Source organism: Somniosus microcephalus, chromosome 8 (genome assembly GCF_052327205.1).
Source record: "Somniosus microcephalus isolate GS21.2 chromosome 8, FLI_Smic_1.0, whole genome shotgun sequence".
Lineage (NCBI taxonomy): Eukaryota > Metazoa > Chordata > Chondrichthyes > Squaliformes > Somniosidae > Somniosus > Somniosus microcephalus.
In genome coordinates, this window is record NC_140994.1 from 22,141,249 (window position 1) to 22,160,367 (window position 19,119).

At 41.8% G+C, this 19,119-nt stretch overlaps 1 protein-coding gene across 1 annotated transcript in view; it reads right to left on the reverse strand.

Annotated features, from left to right (window-relative positions):
* Positions 1-19,119, reverse strand: part of cusr (Copper-only SOD repeat protein) — a 133,154-nt gene that overhangs the window by 37,781 nt on the left and 76,254 nt on the right. The window contains exons 4-6 of the mRNA XM_085994329.1: positions 10,781-10,864; positions 3,551-3,652; positions 118-259 (exon numbers count right to left, since the gene is read on the reverse strand). Coding sequence (XP_085850455.1) covers positions 118-259; positions 3,551-3,652; positions 10,781-10,864 — 328 coding nt within the window. The remainder of the gene's footprint in view (positions 1-117; positions 260-3,550; positions 3,653-10,780; positions 10,865-19,119) is intronic.

Sequence of the window (19,119 nt, forward strand, 5' to 3'; positions counted from 1 at the left end):
CATGCATTACAAGTAAAAACTATTTAGATGATTAAAAATATTTCCAAGCTCACACACTGTAATGCTAGTGACTGACAGTTTAGTAAACATATGTCCACATATTTGGCATAAACCTACCAGTAAAATCTCCGTTAAGTGGCAGACTGATGTCATTCTTCAATTGTCTGATCCCAAGACTAATGGGGCCCTGTTTGGATTTTAAGTCTCCCACTTCACAGTGCAAAGGATAGGCTAAAGAACAGCTGTACTGGTAGCTGGCCTGCAAACGTAAGTGAAAAAATGATCAATTAATTTCTAATGATAACCAGTGATCCAAGGGTAAAACATTGCCAGTAGTCTATTGGCTTGCTTCCAGTATGTAAATCTGAATTTGGAACAGAGCACCATCATCTTATCATAAAGCCATCGTGATATCACGTCACCTACCATGCATGGGCACTTAGCTTGTAGCACTATAAATGGGCCTAGAAATTCAGGCCCGCTCATGATCTGTGCACCTGAACAGTGAGGCCCGAGGCTCTCCTGATATTGGGCCTCAGTTCCATGCAGTCGGCGAGATGCGCACAGTTGCCGGCGAAGCATAATTGAAGATTGGGCTGCTGCGACGCTAGCCTCAGGTAGGTGAGGAAGAGGGACGACCAAGTCTGAAAAGGTGGGTAATAGTGTGAGGGAAAGGTGGCCAGGGGGACGTTCAGTGGCAATCAGGGGCGGTAGCGGCCACGTTCTTTTAATGTGGAGTCAGGAGGAGCTAGGTCCACACACATTCAGGTTAACTATATTTTATAAACTTATCTTGTTAGTTGCGGCTAACAGATGGTTCCTTTAAGCTGCATGTAGGCTTGGTTTTACTGAGTGGAGCCGCGCCTCAGGGCAAACCAATCTTGTGTTGGGGGCCTCAAATGAGCGTTAGGCCCGTTATTTGCACATGCAAAGGGCTGAATGCCTGTTTCAGGTGTGTGCACTGCACATCAACTTTTTGGCCTTTACCTATATGGCGGGCGGCGCATTTCTGGCCTGTAATGAGCGTGTGCTTCCTGCTTGCCATATTGGAGGCTTAGGAGGCCCTAAAAACAGGCGCTGCACGGCCTAATTTCTAGGCCACCATGTCAGGAAGATAGATGGCTGGTGAAAATAGCTGAGCCAGTTAGCCAACAATCTCAAATGATAACGTAGGGCATTCAAGACGTTTATTCTTGTAATCTTTCCAGAATCATTGGAACTAATAAGCAGAGGAAAATATTTGGGTTTAACTCTGTAACCTTGTGTAGCACTGGATTCATGCACAGGCGACTGAGGCAACAACCTCTGCTACCTGAAAAACTCTAAACAGCCAATGTTATGTCTGTGACATTATATCATCATCAACAGAACATAATAAGAAAGCTTCACTTCATTTTGATTTTCAATAGAGAGTGATTATTCGAGCTGTAATTTATTTCTCCCAGAGCCCACTGGTAGAACGAAATCCTATATACATGCAAGTCTTTCTTTTTTTTTTGTTTACACTAAGCTTGAACATTGTGGAAAATGTTACCTCTTTAGCACATGTGAGTCATGCCGCGCTGACGTCACTCAGTGATTTACTTCGTAGTAAATTGCTACTTAATGACATTTATTATACTTCATGTATTTGGATGCATGCACTGGTTGTCATTAGTGATTTCCCTTGGTTTCCTGCTGCACAACTTTTCCAAAAAACACCTAAGTAAAATTCTAACACAGAGTACCATTTCCCACCGAAAAACAGGAAAGTCACACTATTATGTTCAGCATTTTTTGTTTCACAACCTTGCCAAAGCCATAACTCAGAAACAAAAAGTTTTCTGTTTCCTTGTGCAAATGACTGTTTTTGCTGATCATTTGTTGACATTAAAAAGTTCAGAGAGTTGATCCTGTGCAATGTCAAGGGCGAGAGACAGAGCAGATGGAATTCACAGAGTGCTTAATAGACTATAGCAGGAAAGTATACACTTCATTATCTACAGAAACAAAAGCTCAGGAACTGCACAAACATTAGGGATGGAATTTTGTCACTAGAATCTCAGATTCACTGAGTAGTCACACACCAAATTATAACCTTTTGTTAGAACAGCGCTGGTACAATAGCAATGTTATGATATATCACAGCGTTTTATTATGGTATAACAGAATATTATGCAAAGCTACAGCAATCTAACAGTGATAATGATCTCAATTAACAATTAAAGGCTGAGATGAAGAGTCACAAAATAGGTAAAGATTGGCACTAAATAAATAATTAGCTTAAAAACCAGAAACAAAGTGTAAAGAAACTGGAACTTAAAAAAATTCAAGCTATATATCAGCAAATTTGGAGATCCATAACTTTAACTCAAAAGACCAAACTTTGCATTTTTCACACCAATGTCAAATCAATACTTTTGTACGGAGCAGAAACGCAAAGAGAAACAAAGACCATGGCAAATAAATTACAGATATTTGTCAATAAATGTCTACGAACAAGCTTGGGCATTCGCTGACCAGAGACCATCAAGAACGAGGAACTGTGGGAAAGAACTGAACAGGAGAGAATAGAGTTGCAAATAAGACGGAGAAAATGGGATTGGATTGGACATACCCTTAGAAAACCCCAAACCTGTGTCACTGTAACAGTTGTTGAAATGGAATCCCCACAGAAAAAAGACTAGGCAGACCAAAAAACGGTGGCTGCAGAGCTGTGGGTGATAAAGTAAAAAGAGCGTATGACACATGGGATCAGTTGTAAGTGGTTGCCCAAAATGGCAAAAAGCAGCACAAGATTTATACTCCACAAGGAGTAATAAGGTTGAATGATGATGATCATATATCAGGTTCTTTCTAAGGAAGCAGCTTTTCTAACAATTGATAAAACACAGACATTTCTGGTAGGCCCATAAGTTCAAGCAGTTAAGCAATTGACTCCCAGTCAAAAAGTCATTAGTTGAAAATAAGGTTGCCTGTTACTCATACTTGATTACTCAGTTGCGGGAGTTCCATCAATCCTCAGCCAAGCATCAGATGAAGGGCTATGTGTCTATGACGCAATTAATCTGGGGGTGGGAGAACTGACAGTACTCTTTCTAGTCTCGTTTTGAATCATTGTTCATGGTGACTAATCACAGAATGATGAAGCGTCAGTGTCCCATGCTGTCTATTGAGTAAAGGCAGCCCTTATTAACTTGGTCTGCTTTCATTTTTAAACTATTTTTATAGGGATGGGTCTAATTTGGGAGAGAGTTATCACTATCTGCCCATTCCTTGTCTTCCATGGTTCCAGCAAATTAATTTAAATAGACTTTGTGGTTTATTTTACTTTCTGTGTAAACTTAAATATGTTTTACTAAAATGTCATGAAAACCAATGATAATTTAGTAAAAGAACTTTTAACTTTCCACACAAAGGAAAATATTTATTCATGTCTTTAATAATATTAATTAATACTTTATTATTTATTAAAAGATGAGTACCCAACTACAACCACTTAATAGCAGTATAATGTAACATTTTGCTTTTTGTAGTCTCTATCAAGGGATTAAAGCGAGACACCACTTACCTCTGTATCTATATTGTAAGGATTATAGTGTCCTCCTACACCTTTGCAGTTCTCAGTATTCTGTCGAGGATTGGTATGAACATGCCACTTTAGATCATTAGTCTGTGGAGTAAAAAAATTCCATTGCATAATGTGGAAACTAACATCTTCATAACTACATTATTAATATTCTGCCCATACTTGCCTACAAGACTCCACTTCAAAAAGTAATTTGTTGGAAATGAAGAATTTTGTACATCCTGAGGCATTATAAGATGCTTTATAGGGTATAGTAATATAGTGGTTATGTTACTGGACATTATAGTCCATAACATGAGTTCAAATCCCAGCATGGCAGTTTGAGAATTTGAATTCAGTTTTAAAAATCTGGAATTAAAAAGTGGCCATAAAGCTTCCAGATTGTTGGGAAAACTAAGGTCTGGCCAATATGTTACTCCAGTTCCACACCAATGTGAATGACTCTTAACTGGCCTAGCAAGCCACTCAGTTATATCAAACCACTGCAAAGAATAACTTGCGACGGTTCAAGAAAGAGGCCCACCACCACCTCCTCAAGGCAACTAGGGATGAGCAACTAATGCCAGCCTTGCCAGCGATGCTCATATCCCAAGAATGAATAATAAAAAAAGGAGTGTTTTTTCTTTTTTAGAATAAGACTGGAGGCCAGGACTGAATAATCAGAGGCAGCGGTGGCGGGACATAAAAGAGAGCAGAGGAACAGCATGGACCTAGTCAGAGGCAGTGGTGGTGGGACATAAAGGAGAGCGCGGAGGAACAGCGCGGACCTAATCAGAGGCAGCGGTGGTGAGACTTAAAGGAGAGAGCGGAGGAACAGCACGGACCTAATCAGAGGCAGTGGTGGCAGGACATAAAGGAGAGAGCGGAGGAACAGCGCAGACCTAATCAGAGGCAGTGGTGGCGGGGCGTAAAGGAGAGCGCGGAGGAACAGCACAGACCTAATCAGAGGCAGCGGTGGTGAGACTTAAAGGAGAGAGCGGAGGAACAGCATGGACCTAATCAGATGCAGCGGTGGTGAGACTTAAAGGAGAGTGCGGAGGAACAGCACGGACCTAATCAGAGGCAGCGGTGGTGAGACTTAAAGGAGAGAGCGGAGGAACAGCACGGACCTAATCGGAGGCAGCGGTGGTGAGACTTAAAGGAGAGAGCGGAGGAATAGCGCAGACCTAATCAGAGGCAGTGGCGGCCGAACCTTCCACGATTTCCAAAAAAACAAGGTGTGATGTCACAGGACAGCAGGTAGGTGATTATCATAGAATCATAGAAAGTTACAGCACGGAAGGAGGCCATTTCGGCCCATCGTGTCCGCGCCGGCCAACAAAGAGCTATCCAGCCTAATCCTACTTCCCAGCTCTTGGTCCGTAGCCCTGCAGGTTAGAGCATCCCAAGTGCACATCCAAGTACCTTTTAAATGTGGTTAGGGTTCCTGCCTCTACCACCCTTTCAGGCAGTGAGTTCCAGACCCCCACAACCCTCTGGGTGAAGAAATTTCCCCTCAAATCCCCTCTAAACCTTCCCCCAATTACTTTAAATCTGTGCCCCCTGGTTTTTGACCCCTCTGCTAAGGGAAATAGGTTCTTTCTATCCACTTTATCTATGCCCCTCATAATTTTATACACCTCAATAAGGTCTCCCCTCAGCATCCTCTGTTCCAAGGAAAACAGACCCAGCCTATCCAGTCTTTCCTCAGAGCTAAGATTCTCTACTCCCGGCAACATCCTTGTAAATCTCCTCTGTACCCTCTCTAGTGCAACCACATCTTTCCTGTAATGTGGTGACCAGAACTGCACGCAGTACTCTAGCTGAGGCCTAACTAGTGTTTTATACAGTTGAAGCATAACCCCCCCTGCTCTTGTATGCTATGCCACGGCTAATAAAGGCAAGTATTCCGTGATTAGTTGATGAATATTAAGGGTTTTTTTCTCTCTAAACTAAGACAGTGGTTTAAACTTGGAGCGGGATACTATAACATACTGTATTAAATTTATAGCTTAACTAGATAAACTAATTAATATAGCTATAAATAATCGTTGAATAAAGACTTTAACTAATTAAATAAATAAAATAAGGCTAGACAAAGATATGGCAGGGCAGGTTGTGTGTCTGGACTGCAGTATGTGGGAGTTTGTGGACATCGAGACTGTTCCGAGCAAACACGTCTGCAGGAGATGTCTCCATTTCGAATCTCTCCGGCTCAGAGTTATTGAGCTAGAGTGCGAGTTGGAGACACTCCGACACACAGGGGACGGGGAGGAATTTCTGGACCATTTTATCCACAATACAGTCACACCCCAGAGGAAAACACAGGTTCAGGAAAGGGAGTGTGTGACTGTTAGGGAGACTGGTAGCGGGGATTTAGGAGAGGTTGAGAAGGAGGTCCCGCAGGCACTGGTCCTGTCCAACAGGTATGGTGTACTCACTACCTGTGAGAACAAGGAGAAAGACTGCAGGGAGGACAGTGGATCAGAAGGCTGTCCAAGAGGTGGGTGGGGGGGGGCGGTGGGGAGGGGGGAGAAGAGCAGAATAGAAATGTGGTAGTGATAGGGGACTTTATAATTAGGGGGATAGATGGCGTCCTCTGCAGACAAGAACGAGAATCCCAAAGGGTGTGTTGCCAGGGTAAGGGATATCTCACGGCGGCTAGAGAGGAACTTGGAAAGGGAGGGGGTAAATCCAGTTGTCTTGGTCCATGTTGGAACAAACGACATAGGTAGGAACAGGGAGGAGGTCCTGCTGAAAGAGTATCAGCAGTTAGGCTCCAAATTAAAAAGCAGGACCTCGAGGGTAATAATCTCTGGATTATTGCCCGAGCCACGTACAAATTGGCATAGAAGCAGACAGATCAGGAGAATTAACACGTGGCTAAAGGGCTGATGTGGGAAAGAGGGGTTCCTTTTCATTGGACACTGGCACCAGTTCTGGAACAGGAAGGAGCTGTACTGCTGGGACGGGCTCCACCTGAACCGGGATGGGACCCATGTCCTAGCGGAAAGGGTAAATAGGGAGATGGCAAAGGCTTTAAACTAATAAGATGGGGAGAGGAATCTACAAGAAACATAACCAGCCTAAATATAAACAAAACAGGAAAAGAGAGCATAGGAAAGGATAAAGGGAGGACATTGATGGCAAGGGAATAAATAGAATTATAGAACAGGAGTCTAAAAAGATGGTTAAACATAAAGTGAGAGGAAATCCTATTAAAAATGAGTTAAACTGTCTGTACAGCAATGCACACAGTGTCTGTTATAAAACAGAGGAGCTGGAGGCAATCATGTGTTATGAGGAACCAGACATAGTAGGAATTACTGAGACATGGCTACAGAAAAATCAGGACTGGGAATTAAACATTGCAGGATATAACATATTTAGAAAGGGAGGGAAAAAGGGGAGGTGGAGTAACTGTACTTTTTAGGGATAACATAATGCCAGTAGAAAAAAGTGACACAGATATCAGCAAAGACAAAAATAGAATCCATATGGATAGAGTTAAAAGATAATAAAGGATTAATCACACGAATAGGCATAATCTACAGATCACCTAATAGTGGAAGGGAGGTGGAGGAAGAAATATGCAGACAATTTAGGGAAATGAGTAAAAAACATAGAATAATAATCATGGGGGATTTCAGCTACCCCGATATTAATTGGACAGAAGAGGTAGATAAAGGAGATAAGGGAATGGAGTTGCTACAATGTGTACAGGACTCCTTTCTAACCCAATATGTAAAAAGCCCAACATGGGCGGATTCGTTATTGGAGTAATGGGGAATGAACCAGAGCAGATAAGAGAAGTAAAAGTAGGGGAACATATAGGCAATAGTGACCATATGCTTTAAGATGATAATTGAGAAGGACATAAGTACAGTATGACGAAAACCAGGTTAATAGATTGGAGAAAAGTTGATTTTGAGGGGCTGAGAATAGAACTTGGGAGGAAAAATGGGCAACAATATTGGCAAACAACGATGTAGAACAGCAATGGGAAACATTTAAAATGGTGTTCAACAGAGTGCAGGGACAATATATTCCACTAAAAGGAAAGAACAAACTAAACAATAATGAGACTCCATGGATGAATAAAGCCATAAGGGAACGGTTGAGGGTAAGGAAAGAGGCATACATTAAGTACATAGACAGCAGGGGAGTGCATGATAAGAGAGAATACGAAAAGATTAGGAGAAAAGTAAAAAAAAAACAATTCGGGAGGCAAAGAGGAACAATGAAATGAAATTATCAATCCACATAAAACAAAATAGTAAAATATTTTATAGGCACATCAATAAAAAAAGGATTTCCAGCATCCGCAGTATTTTGCTTTTGGATTAAAAAAAAGTAAGATTGTGATGGGAATAGGGCCATTAAGGGATGGACAGGATAATACCACAGTAACAATAGAGGGCAGAAATATTAAATAATTATTTTGCTTCAGTATTTACCAGAGAGATAGAACAGGTCGACATGACATTGGATGATGAGATTATTAATGAGATAAGTGCATTTAAAATTTCAAAAAGGGGATATATTAAATAAATTAATCAAACTCAGAGGATAAAACCCCTGGTCCAGATAGAATCCATTCACGCATTTTAAAAGAATCTAGGGAAGAGGTAGCAGAGGCTACGCATATTTAATAATTCGTTAGAAAAAGGTGTAGTGCCAGAGGACTGGCGGATAGCTAATGTAATACCGATATTTAAGAAGGGGGATAGAACATGTCCAGGGAATTATAGACCAGTCAGCTTAACATCGGTGGTAGGAAAATAATGGAATCCCTACTAAAGGAGAAAATAGAAGAACATCTAGAAACCAAAAATAGTCAGTATGGATTTCAAAAGGGAAAGACTTGCTTGACCAACTTTATTGAATTTTTTGAAGAGGTAAGAGAGTAGACAATGGTAATGCAGTAGATGTAATTTATCTAGATTTTCAAAAGGCCTTCAATAAAGGTACCCCATAATAGATTGATGAACAAAGTCAGAGAATGTGAAGTCAGGGGACAAGTAGCAGAATGGATTGCTGGCTGGCTTCAGGACAGAAAGCAGAGAGTGGGAGTAAAGGGTAGCTATTCACAGGGGCAGAAGGTGGGTAGTGGTGTTCCACAAGGATCAGTGCTGGGGCCACTGCTGTTCACAATTTACATTAACAATTTAGACTTTGGATTCAAAAACACAATTTCTAAATTTGCGGATGACACCAAATTTGGGGCGATAGTCAATACTGAGGAGGACTGCAACAAATTACAGGAGGACATTAATAAACTGGGCATATAATTGGCAAATTAAGTTCAACACAGATAAATGTGAGGTTTTACATTTTGGTAGGAAGAATAGGGAGGTCACTTATCACTTGGAGGGTGAGAGTCTTGATGGGGTAGAGGAACAAAGGGATCTCTGAGTACAAATACACAAATCACTAAAAGTATCGACACAGGTTAACAAGGCCATAAAAAAGCAAACCAAGCACTAGGGTTTATTTCTAGAGATATAGAATTGAAAAGTAGGGAAGTTATGCTAAATCTGTATCGAACCTTGGTTAGATCACACTTAGGAAACTGCATACAGTTCTGGTTGCCATATTATAAAAAGGATATAGAGGCACTGGAGAGGGTATAGAGAGGATTTACAAGGATGATACCAGAAATGCGAGGGTATACATATCAGGAAAGAACAGACTGGGTCTCTTTTCTCTTGAAAAAGGCGGATGGGTAACCTAATAGAGGTCTTTAAAATTCTGAAAAATGTTGATAGAGTGGATACAGAGAGAATGTTTCCACTTGTGGGGAAGAGCATAGCTAGAGGCCATTTAGGGTAGGTAGAAATGAACCTTTCCCCTTAGTAGAGGGGTCAATAACCAGGGGGCATAGTTTCAAGGTAAGGGGCAGGAGGTTTAGAGGGGATTTGAGGAAAATCTTTTTCACCCAGAGGGTGGTTGGAATCTGGAACTCACTGCCTGAAAGGGTGGTAGAGGCAGGAACCCTCACAACATTCAAGAAGCATTTAGATGAGCACTTGAAACGCCATAGAATACAAGGCTATGGACCAAGTGCTGGAAAATGGGATTAGAATAGATAGGGCTTGATGGCCGGCACAGACACGATGGGCCTCTTTCTGTGCTGTATAACTCTATGACTCTATGAATATAAGATAGTCACCAAGAAATCCAATAGGGAATTCAGAAGAAACTTCTTTACCCAAGAAGTGGTGAGAATGTGGAACTCACTAGTATAGACGCATTTAAGGGGAAGCTAGATAAGCATATGAGGGAGAAGGGAATAGAGGGTTATGCTGATAGATTTAGATGAGGAAAGACAGAAGGAGGCTCAAGTGGAGCATAAACACCGGCATGTACTGGTTGGGCCGAATGGCCTGTTTCTGTGCCGTATATCCTATGTAATCCTATGAATAGTGGGAGGGTAGGATTTGATGAATATTGCTTGGGTTTAGGTACTGTTTATGTATAGCTTTCCTTCATGACATTGAATAGATGTGATAGATCTCATGATAGGTTAAAGATCTGTCGAAGATGCAAAATTGATGGGATGAATGGCCTTTTCTCATTTTATGCTGTCTTACATTCTTAAAGTTTCTCCCAAGAAAATTAATGAAGGGGTTAACTACAAGAGAGGTAAGAGGAAATCTGAAATACACTTTGACATGAATCTTGTCATTCATGTGAAAATGACTTATGTAATAATACTGGGCGGCCTGCTGGTGGCGCTGTCCGGGGAGAGTATAAATACTCGGGCATGGGCCCAGCTTGCTCAGGACATTCTTTAACAGGAACTAGTGAAGGACACAACCAGATCTCCATGTTGAAAAACAGTTGATTAAAGCCTTGTTTAATACTCAGACCAAGTGCCTAGTAGTTTTCTTACATCACACTTACCATAAAAAACATCCAATTTAACATTATAGAAATATTAGCAAGAATATATTGATGTTATAAACTTTAGATTTTAGATGAAAATAATTTAACAACAAATTTTGTACAATTTTGAAATCTGCTGTGGTACACTGGAATTCTACGGAAGGATCAAACTGTGTTTGAATCATTTATTCCTTTATCTAGAATCAGCTTTGTAACGTGCATCTGGTAACCCCATGAACCCATTGTTTTCAGTGAAAGCTTAACTGCAACAGTAGTCTTGGAACTAATTTCAAGTTCATCTGGCTCAAGATAAAAAGCAATGTACTGAATAATGTTGTCACTTACACCACCTGCAATAGGCTTGGCTGGCTCAAGGGCTACTTCTATAGTTGTGTCACTTGAACTCCCATCTGCGAAGACCTGTTGCATCTGGAAATGAAAAAAAAAGTGTGTTAAACATCAACAGGAAACACATAATATCCACTTTTTTATTTTGCATATTTCCTGTAATAATCTTTCATATCTTGAGTGTGGAAGGAGGAGGGAAACAAAGGGACTGGTCACTGTTCACTGGAAGCAATATAAAGCATATATGACCTTCTGACTGCACTACATTTCTACATTCTACAACCTTTTCACATCTCATCCTCCTTTTCTCTTATTTGCTCCTTTTCTGTTATGACAACAACAACAACCCTGTTCTACTTTTTTTTGCTGAATGATACTAACACAAGAAAGAAAGAATTGCATTTATATAGCGCCTTTCACGACCACCGAATGTCTCAAAGCGCTTTACAGCCAATGAAGCACTTCTGGAGTGTAGTCACTGTTGTAAGGTAGGAAACGCACTCAGCAAGCTCCCACAAAATGTGATAATGACCAGAAAATCTGTTCTTGTTATGTTGATTGCAGTCACCGAGGATAACTCCCCTGCTCTTCTTCAAACTAATGCCATAGGATCTTTTATATCCACCTGAGAGAGCAGGCGGACTTCGGTTTAATGTCTCATCCGAAAGACAGCACCTCCGACAACACAGCATGCCCTCAGCACTGCACTGGAGTGTCAGCCTAGATTTTTGTGCTCAAGTGCCTGGAGTGGGACTTGAACCCACAACCTTCTGACCCAGAGGCGAAAGTGCTACCCACTGAGCCACAGCTGATACTTTGCGGCATGGTCTACCATGAAGTGACCAGGGTCAGTGACCACTGACCGTGGCCTTGAGGTGACAGCTCTCCTTCAACTGAAGGGAAAGATGCCTGACCAATGTTCCTTTAAAGCTGCGCGGTCGCGCAGAGCACCAGGGAACCCGCGCAGCCGGCTTGCTGGCTTTCCAATGTAAAAATTATGCATGCGCTGTATTTCAAATGGCCTGGGGCTGCGCAGGGCCAAAAAAAATTACAGGAAATATTGTACCTGACATGTGCTAGGCCTAACAAATGGACGCAATCGTACCAAAATAATACTAGCAACAAAATAACATTCATAGTACAGGACCGCTTGAAGTGCTGAAAATTGAGCAGATTCCTAAAAATAATATTCTTTCCTCAGCAAATTGTTCCAGTTATACCATATTGTGACAACAACCCAAAACTTGCTATATGCCAGGTGCAGTGCACATAGGAGACCCTTGCTATTATGCACATTGGCCTAAGTCTGACCAACACCAAACTGAAGCTTCGATGCTTTACACTCAAGCAACTCATTTTGCATTTTAACAGAGGGCAGTGGACGCATGCACTTTCAATTAGCACATTCCATTCAAAGTTTTAGAAGTTCCCAGAGGCTCAGTGAACTACCTGTACAGTTTTGAAATGTAAGCTTCACACTAGGCTGGAATCATACTGCAGTCAATGTGAACTCAAAGTGGTGTGAGATGCCTACTTGGTGAGTTGGGGGGCAGAGGGGTTGGAGTCTCACATCACCTCACTTTAAAGCATTCAAGTCAGATCAAGACTTGATTCCTGAGTTATGGGGCTATTTTTTGTATCAATGTGCACCCAAAACCACTTTGCATTGATATGAAAGTGACAATAAACTGTACCCCTCGTTTCCTGACTAAGAATTGCGATTTCTTCACTGGTAGCTTTTCATTGACAATTACACCCAATGTATAGAGAAATTACAACACGAAACAGACCATTCGATCCAACCAGTCCCTATCAGATGTTCACTTCTCGCGAGCAAATAGTCCCAACCACATTTATCCACCGTGTTGCCATATCCCTTTATCCCCCTTTCCTCACCACCTATTCAATTTAACCTTGAATGGTGACACCATTTCTGCCTCAACCACAAACCCTGTATGTGAATTCCATAGCCTCACAACTCCGTGAAGTTTCTCCTGCCCTCTGTTCGAAATCTTTTACATTGAATTTTGCTTTCTTGACCCCTCAACTACTAGAAACAGTCTGCTTCTATCTATCATCTCTCAGCCTTTTGTAACTTTAAACACTTCTATCATATCGCCCTATAATCTGCATTATTCTAACAAAAAAAAAGCTTTCAAGTCTTTCTTTATATTTATATTCCTCACAGTACACTGTTGTTAAAACTGCCTTACTGAAACAAGCTGATTACATTTTTTAATCCACCAGAAAAGGGGAGGGTGATGGAAAACATTAGTATGATCATAGGTTGAAATTGTTATCATAAAAACTAAGTACATGCTGCACTTACTCTTTTCCTGTTTTTATTGTACTTGGAAATTATAGACTGAACTTTGTAATTGGACATGCATTTTCTGTTTACGTCACTGAAACCAAAGCTGCCTTGCTAACATGCTACTAAACCCAGGTACATAACCTGAATTAATAGCTTTGATAGCTAAATAAATCTGGTATTAAACCATGAAGGTTCTAATCTCTCCTAAAGTTACTGTAAATTCTGAATGGTTTTTTTATCCGATTCAAATGTCACATTATTCCATATCTTAAAATTCTAAACTTTGTTGCTGAGATTTTTGAAAGGTTTAATATATGGATATGCACAGTCCATATATTTTTCCTGTCTCAAATTCATATGTTTCTATACTGTCCAATCTAATTTCAGTCTAATGCTGTCGTTGATTCAGAAATGATTTTGAACATGGAGAATATAGAATAATTGCACAGCATTTGTTACCATATATTATGCAGTATAAATAGATTCAAAGTGTGGTGACTAGAGCTTGCTTCTTATATATAGTGCACAAACCTAATAATGGCAGGAGTGAAAAAATATTTAGGACATCGCCAGATTAGTAGGATAAAATCAAAATTTTGCTCGTTTGTAGGCCAAAATTCTGATGCAGCATCAGCGGAGGCAGGAGAATTTAGGGCAGAACATAGATCTACCACAAATCCAGCCTTGACGCCAAGCCCAACAAATGCTGCCAGAGAGGGAAGCAGGTACTTTTTCTACCTGCCCCCTACAACTTGGTAGCAGTTTGGGGACATGTCTGAGGCTATTCCCAGGCTAACTAGACCTGGCGTAGGTGCCGCAATTGGCGATCCCGCCCCCCGACCAAGCTTTGATCTTGAGTGTCTTGCTGCACTCTGACCCACCCCCAGCCCGATCCCAAACCCTGATCTCTTCCGATTGCTGAGATCGTCCCCAACGGCCCCTGGCTACAGTTTCCTGCTGCTGGTTTTTCATCTGGCTGGCTGCCGGGTGGGAAACAGAAGAAGAAAATGTTCAAAGTTACTATGGCAGGACTGCCGTCTTTCCGGGTTTTAGACGTGCTACCGTGCTCCCCCGCACCCCCGAGATGAACTTCCGACCACATATGTGCGACATCATGAAGACGGCCTATTTCCACCTCCATAATATCGCCCGACTCTTCTCTAACCTTTTCCAGTTCTGACGAAGGGTCCTCGACCCGAAACATTGACTCTGTTTCTCTCTCCTCGATGCTGCCTGACCTGCTGAGTGTTTCCAGCATTTTCTGTTGTTATTTCAGATTTCCAGCATCCGCAGTATTTTGCTATTAGATTACTTTAAAAAGTTAAGTCTGGCTACAGATTGCAGCAGCAGATTGGGCAGCAGCAGTCAAGAAGGAAAGTGCTTGGCTCATTGTGACTGGTGGCTGGACTGGATGGCTCATGTATGATTCCGTCCTGTTTTTCAAGAATGTCTTCCACTGCTAGATCTGGCAAAGACACCCAAAGAAGGGAAAAGGCCATTTCGAAGGACAGAAGAACGCAAAACTTCCATGAGACTGACCTCCAGGAGATTCAGCAGAGGAGAGAAAAACTACTTGGTCTCCATGGGAAGAAGCTTCAAAAAAATGTTTCATGTCATGTACAGGGAGGTGTCACTGGCACTGAGTGCCACCTGCCTCACCCCCAGAATTGTAGCTCAGTGCTGGAAAATGACCAGACAAGGGCAGGCAAGATAATAAACTGACCCCTTTCCCTTTTCTTCTCTAAGCATCAAAGCATTATTCACCATTTGAAATGAAGAGCTGCACAACTAGCCCTTCATATTACACTCTGGTTAAGGGAGGCACTAGCTTTTACACAGCTGTTACTTGCATGCAGAACCTTAAAACCTCTTCCTCCACTTTAACAGGGTGATATCACCAGATTTCTTACAACAGTTGTTCAATGCCATCAGGGAGACTGCGCTCAGTCTCTTGCCTTTAGCTAATTCTCTCAATCTTGTTGCAGAAGAAGCTTGTGCACACTGTCTGCAGGAGGAAGGCCTCCAGAGATGGAATCTTCAACATCAAATAGTTCACCCCACTATGATAAGAAAGCTGCTGATGAGGCACTCTGCTCTACCCATGGGAGGTGGTGGGGTCAGTTTCACAGTGCTGCCACCAAGGTTAATGGTTGCACGCCTATGTGGCCTTTATTGCAAAGGGAATGGAGTATAAAAGTAGGGAAGTCCTGTTACAACTGTACAGGGCGTTGGCGAGACCACACCTGGAGTACTGCGTACAGTTCTGGTCTCCTTACTTAAGGAAGGATATACTTGCATTGGAGGCAGTTCAGAGAAGGTTCACGAGGTTGATTCCGGAGATGAAGGGGTTGTCTTATGAAGAAAGGTTGAGCAGGTTGGGCCTATACTCATTGGAGTTTAGAAGAATGAGAGGGGATCTTATTGAAACATAAGATTCCGAAGAGGCTTGACAGGGTAGATGCAGAGAGGATGTTTCCCCTCGTGGGGGAATCTAGAACTAGGGGGCATAATTTCAGAATAAGGGGACACCCTTTTAAATTGGAAATGAGGAGGAATTTCTTCTCTCAGAGGGTCGTGAATCTTTGGAATTCTCTTCCCCAGAGAGCTGTGGAGGCTGGGTCATTGAATATATTTAAGGTGGAGATACAGATTTTTGAACAATAAGGGAGTCCAGGGTTATGGGGAGTGGGCAGGGAAGTGGAGTTGAGGCCAAGATCAGATCAGCCATGATCTTATTGAATGGCGGAGCAGGCTCGAGGAGCCAAATGACCTACTCCTGCTCCTACATCTTATGTTTTTATAGTCACTGCAGCATCCAGCCACAAGCTTCCACACCCTCTATCTTGTTAATCCCAAGAAAGTTATGCTCACCCATTCTTAGTTTATACCCTCCTTTCCTGCAGACCCATAGACACAGTTACATGTGTTTGACTTCACATACAGTGTTTGTAGAAATGCCTAAATGACTTACATCAGAACCCAGTTTATTTTCAAAGGTTCTAAATTAATGTATGTCACATTGGTCATGTATGTTTAGTCTGCGCTCTTGCATTAGTAATAATGCAGAGGAAAAACCGCAGATAATGGATGTGTACATATGTAACAAATGTACTCAAAACCAAGCAAATGATTTGTCAGACAATCCTTATGAACAATATAGGATCACTTAACCATATTTTTGTACCACTTTACTGAGTCATACATGTTTGCCATTCTGTTCTGGTCAAAACAAAATGGTGATCGAACAGTCACCAAATATTCAATGAATACATTCCCCAGGCTGCATAGACCTTGAGAATCAATATCGGTAGAAGCCTGTAATCACAGGCCAGCTGAGGTTCATTTAGCCCATCAAATAAGCCAACAATCCGAGTCGCGAAATGCATTGTTTGCCTATTGTATTCTTTTGCTATTCAATAGTACAATGTGAAATGCACTTTTCTAAATGTATGCTTCATCAAACTGAACTTATGAGGTTTGGGCCCCTAAAGGGGATTACAGCACATTATCAAGTTACAGGAGTTTTAGATGTCTCCAACTTGTCCCTTACAGTGACCCCTTGTTCAGCTTTGCACATTGCATACAAGACGTTATTTAATCTCCACAATGTGGAAGGTGCTCAACCATTGAAGAATTAATGCCTTGCAAGCAAGAAACTCTATCTCCACAACCCAGCGATGAACTATCAACGATGGCATCAATTCTGCTGCTCGCACAGCTGCCATCATGGGGCTGTCAAAAGAAATTATTTAAAAAATGCCTCACTGTTAGATTTTCTAAGTACAATAACAAATTATTTTTTGACTACAGGTAGTTTCAGAAGTGCTATTTTCGTATAAAACCTTGAACAAAACCCAAATCCTTTCAAATACAAAAGAATAATTGTAAAAATGCAGCCTCGCAGTTTCTGCTGTCATGCTCAATTTTGCTAAGAAATCTGAGTTTCTTGCTCAGGATCTGTTCATAAAGATGATATCACTGTGGTAACAGCTTAGAAACGGTTGCCAAAATTCTACTGCCCACCTCCTCCCACAGCGCCCCAGGGAATGAGATAGCGGCCCTGAATTGCTTAGATCTTTACGAGTCCAGGCTGCTTGCCCAGCCTGCAACCACGGTTGGGGCTTACATGCACCTTTGAGGACACCCGTACGTCTCAACTCACTGGACGTACTGGCCACCACTGCAACACCAGGTCCCCACAGTGGATCAGGATCAGAAACTACTGGATTAGGGAATGCCTGGCCTGTTATTTGCTTTGAAATGGGTGGACAGAAATTCCGCTCTTTACAAGGCACTAAGGAAAACTCCCAGAGTTACAGTGGGAGACCAGGAGAACCCCTGTGGGATTCCAGCCCTAGCACTTTTAGCATATAAAAATATGTAAGTGTGTGCGCGCGGTTGTAATTATATCCATTTCACCTACTGCCACTTGCACCTTTTGCTTTCACATCTCTTCCTGACACAACCTTATGACATATTCATATGGTCATATTGTATGACCATATCAAGGTGAGATTAAAGGAAAACAAGGTGAGATTAAAGCAAAACAATATGTGTATTCAGAATACAGGGTAATCGTGATAGCAGGGAAATGTAATCAAGAAGGAAATTGAAAGAAGCAATGTTGCTAGGTGATCATTATAAAACAATGTAATTCAACACTGATAAGTATTGGAAAAGTATTTACTTCATGTGTTAGCTATTACATTCTAACAAGTTCCTTCAGTGGCATTCTGGCACATCTCCAGCAAATATGACAGAAAAATGTAACTTTTATCCGTAACTGTGGTTTGGCGGAATTACTTTCTGCTATACAGGACCAGCTTCATACTTAATGAGATACTTTGGGGCTCTTTCCACTTTGATCAGGAAACACAGTGGGCCTGAAATTCTGATAGTACTGAGGACCTCCGACAGACGGCACAGGTCGTGATGGGAGTCCAGCGCCATCCTCAGTGCCAATATGAGAACTATTCAACACATTGTGGTGCTACCTGGAGTGAGTGGCAGCACCAGAAACAACTGTAGCCATCCCCCCTGACAGAAAGGCCTCCAAACCAGTCAATGTATTCCACATGGATGCTTTGATCATTGGCCTTCAGAAGTTGGAGACCCGTTTTGGAGAGAACCACTGGCTTCCAAGAGATTCAGGACATTATTTCTCAGGGTCTGCAGATTTAACTGAGATCATCAGAACTGCCCTCCTGCACTCAGACCCAGAACCCAGCACAAGCGGTTGGAATCCGCAACTATATTTCCTGAATATGCCAGGGCAACAGAGAAAAATGGCCAGGGCAGCATCCGTGGAGAGAGAAACGGAGTTAACGTTTCAGGTCGAAGACCCTTCGTCAGAACTGGAAAAAAAGCAGGAAGAGTTCTGACGAAGGGTCTTCGACCTGAAACGTTAACTCCATTTCTCTCTCCATGGATGCTGCCCTGGCCTGCTGAGTTTTTCCTGCGTTTTCTGTTGTTATTTCGGATTTCCAGCATCCGCAGTATTTTGCTATCGTGTTAGAGAAAAATGGCACTGTTCAGGGTTGTGTATGCCAAGTTTAGGAAGGTCAGCAGAAAGTATTTATTTACACAGGGAGTGATCAACAGCGGGAATTAATTGCTAGGAAGGGTGGCTGAGACAAGGACACTGGTCTCATTTTTAAAAAACCAAATTGCTGTGCTGGAGATGTGAGGGTTACTATTCTGGATGCACAAAATCAAATAGGCCAAAGGGCTTTCTTCATCTGAACCTATATTTCATCCTCCATGCAACAAGAAAGGAATTCTTGCAGGAAGTCCAGCTCCATTTTTTTTTACCTGGATATCTATACATTGACAAGGCAAAAGTATAGCATGTTACTGGGGCATAAGAAGTTAACCAACCGGAAGTTCTTGTAGGAAAACGACAGTAAGAAACAAAGGAAAAACAGGAAAGGCTTGCAGCAATTTGTTATGGATGACTCGAGGAAAGTCTGAATATATCAGCAAACGTTGGTTTAAGAAAGCAGAGTGAATCATTTTAGAGACT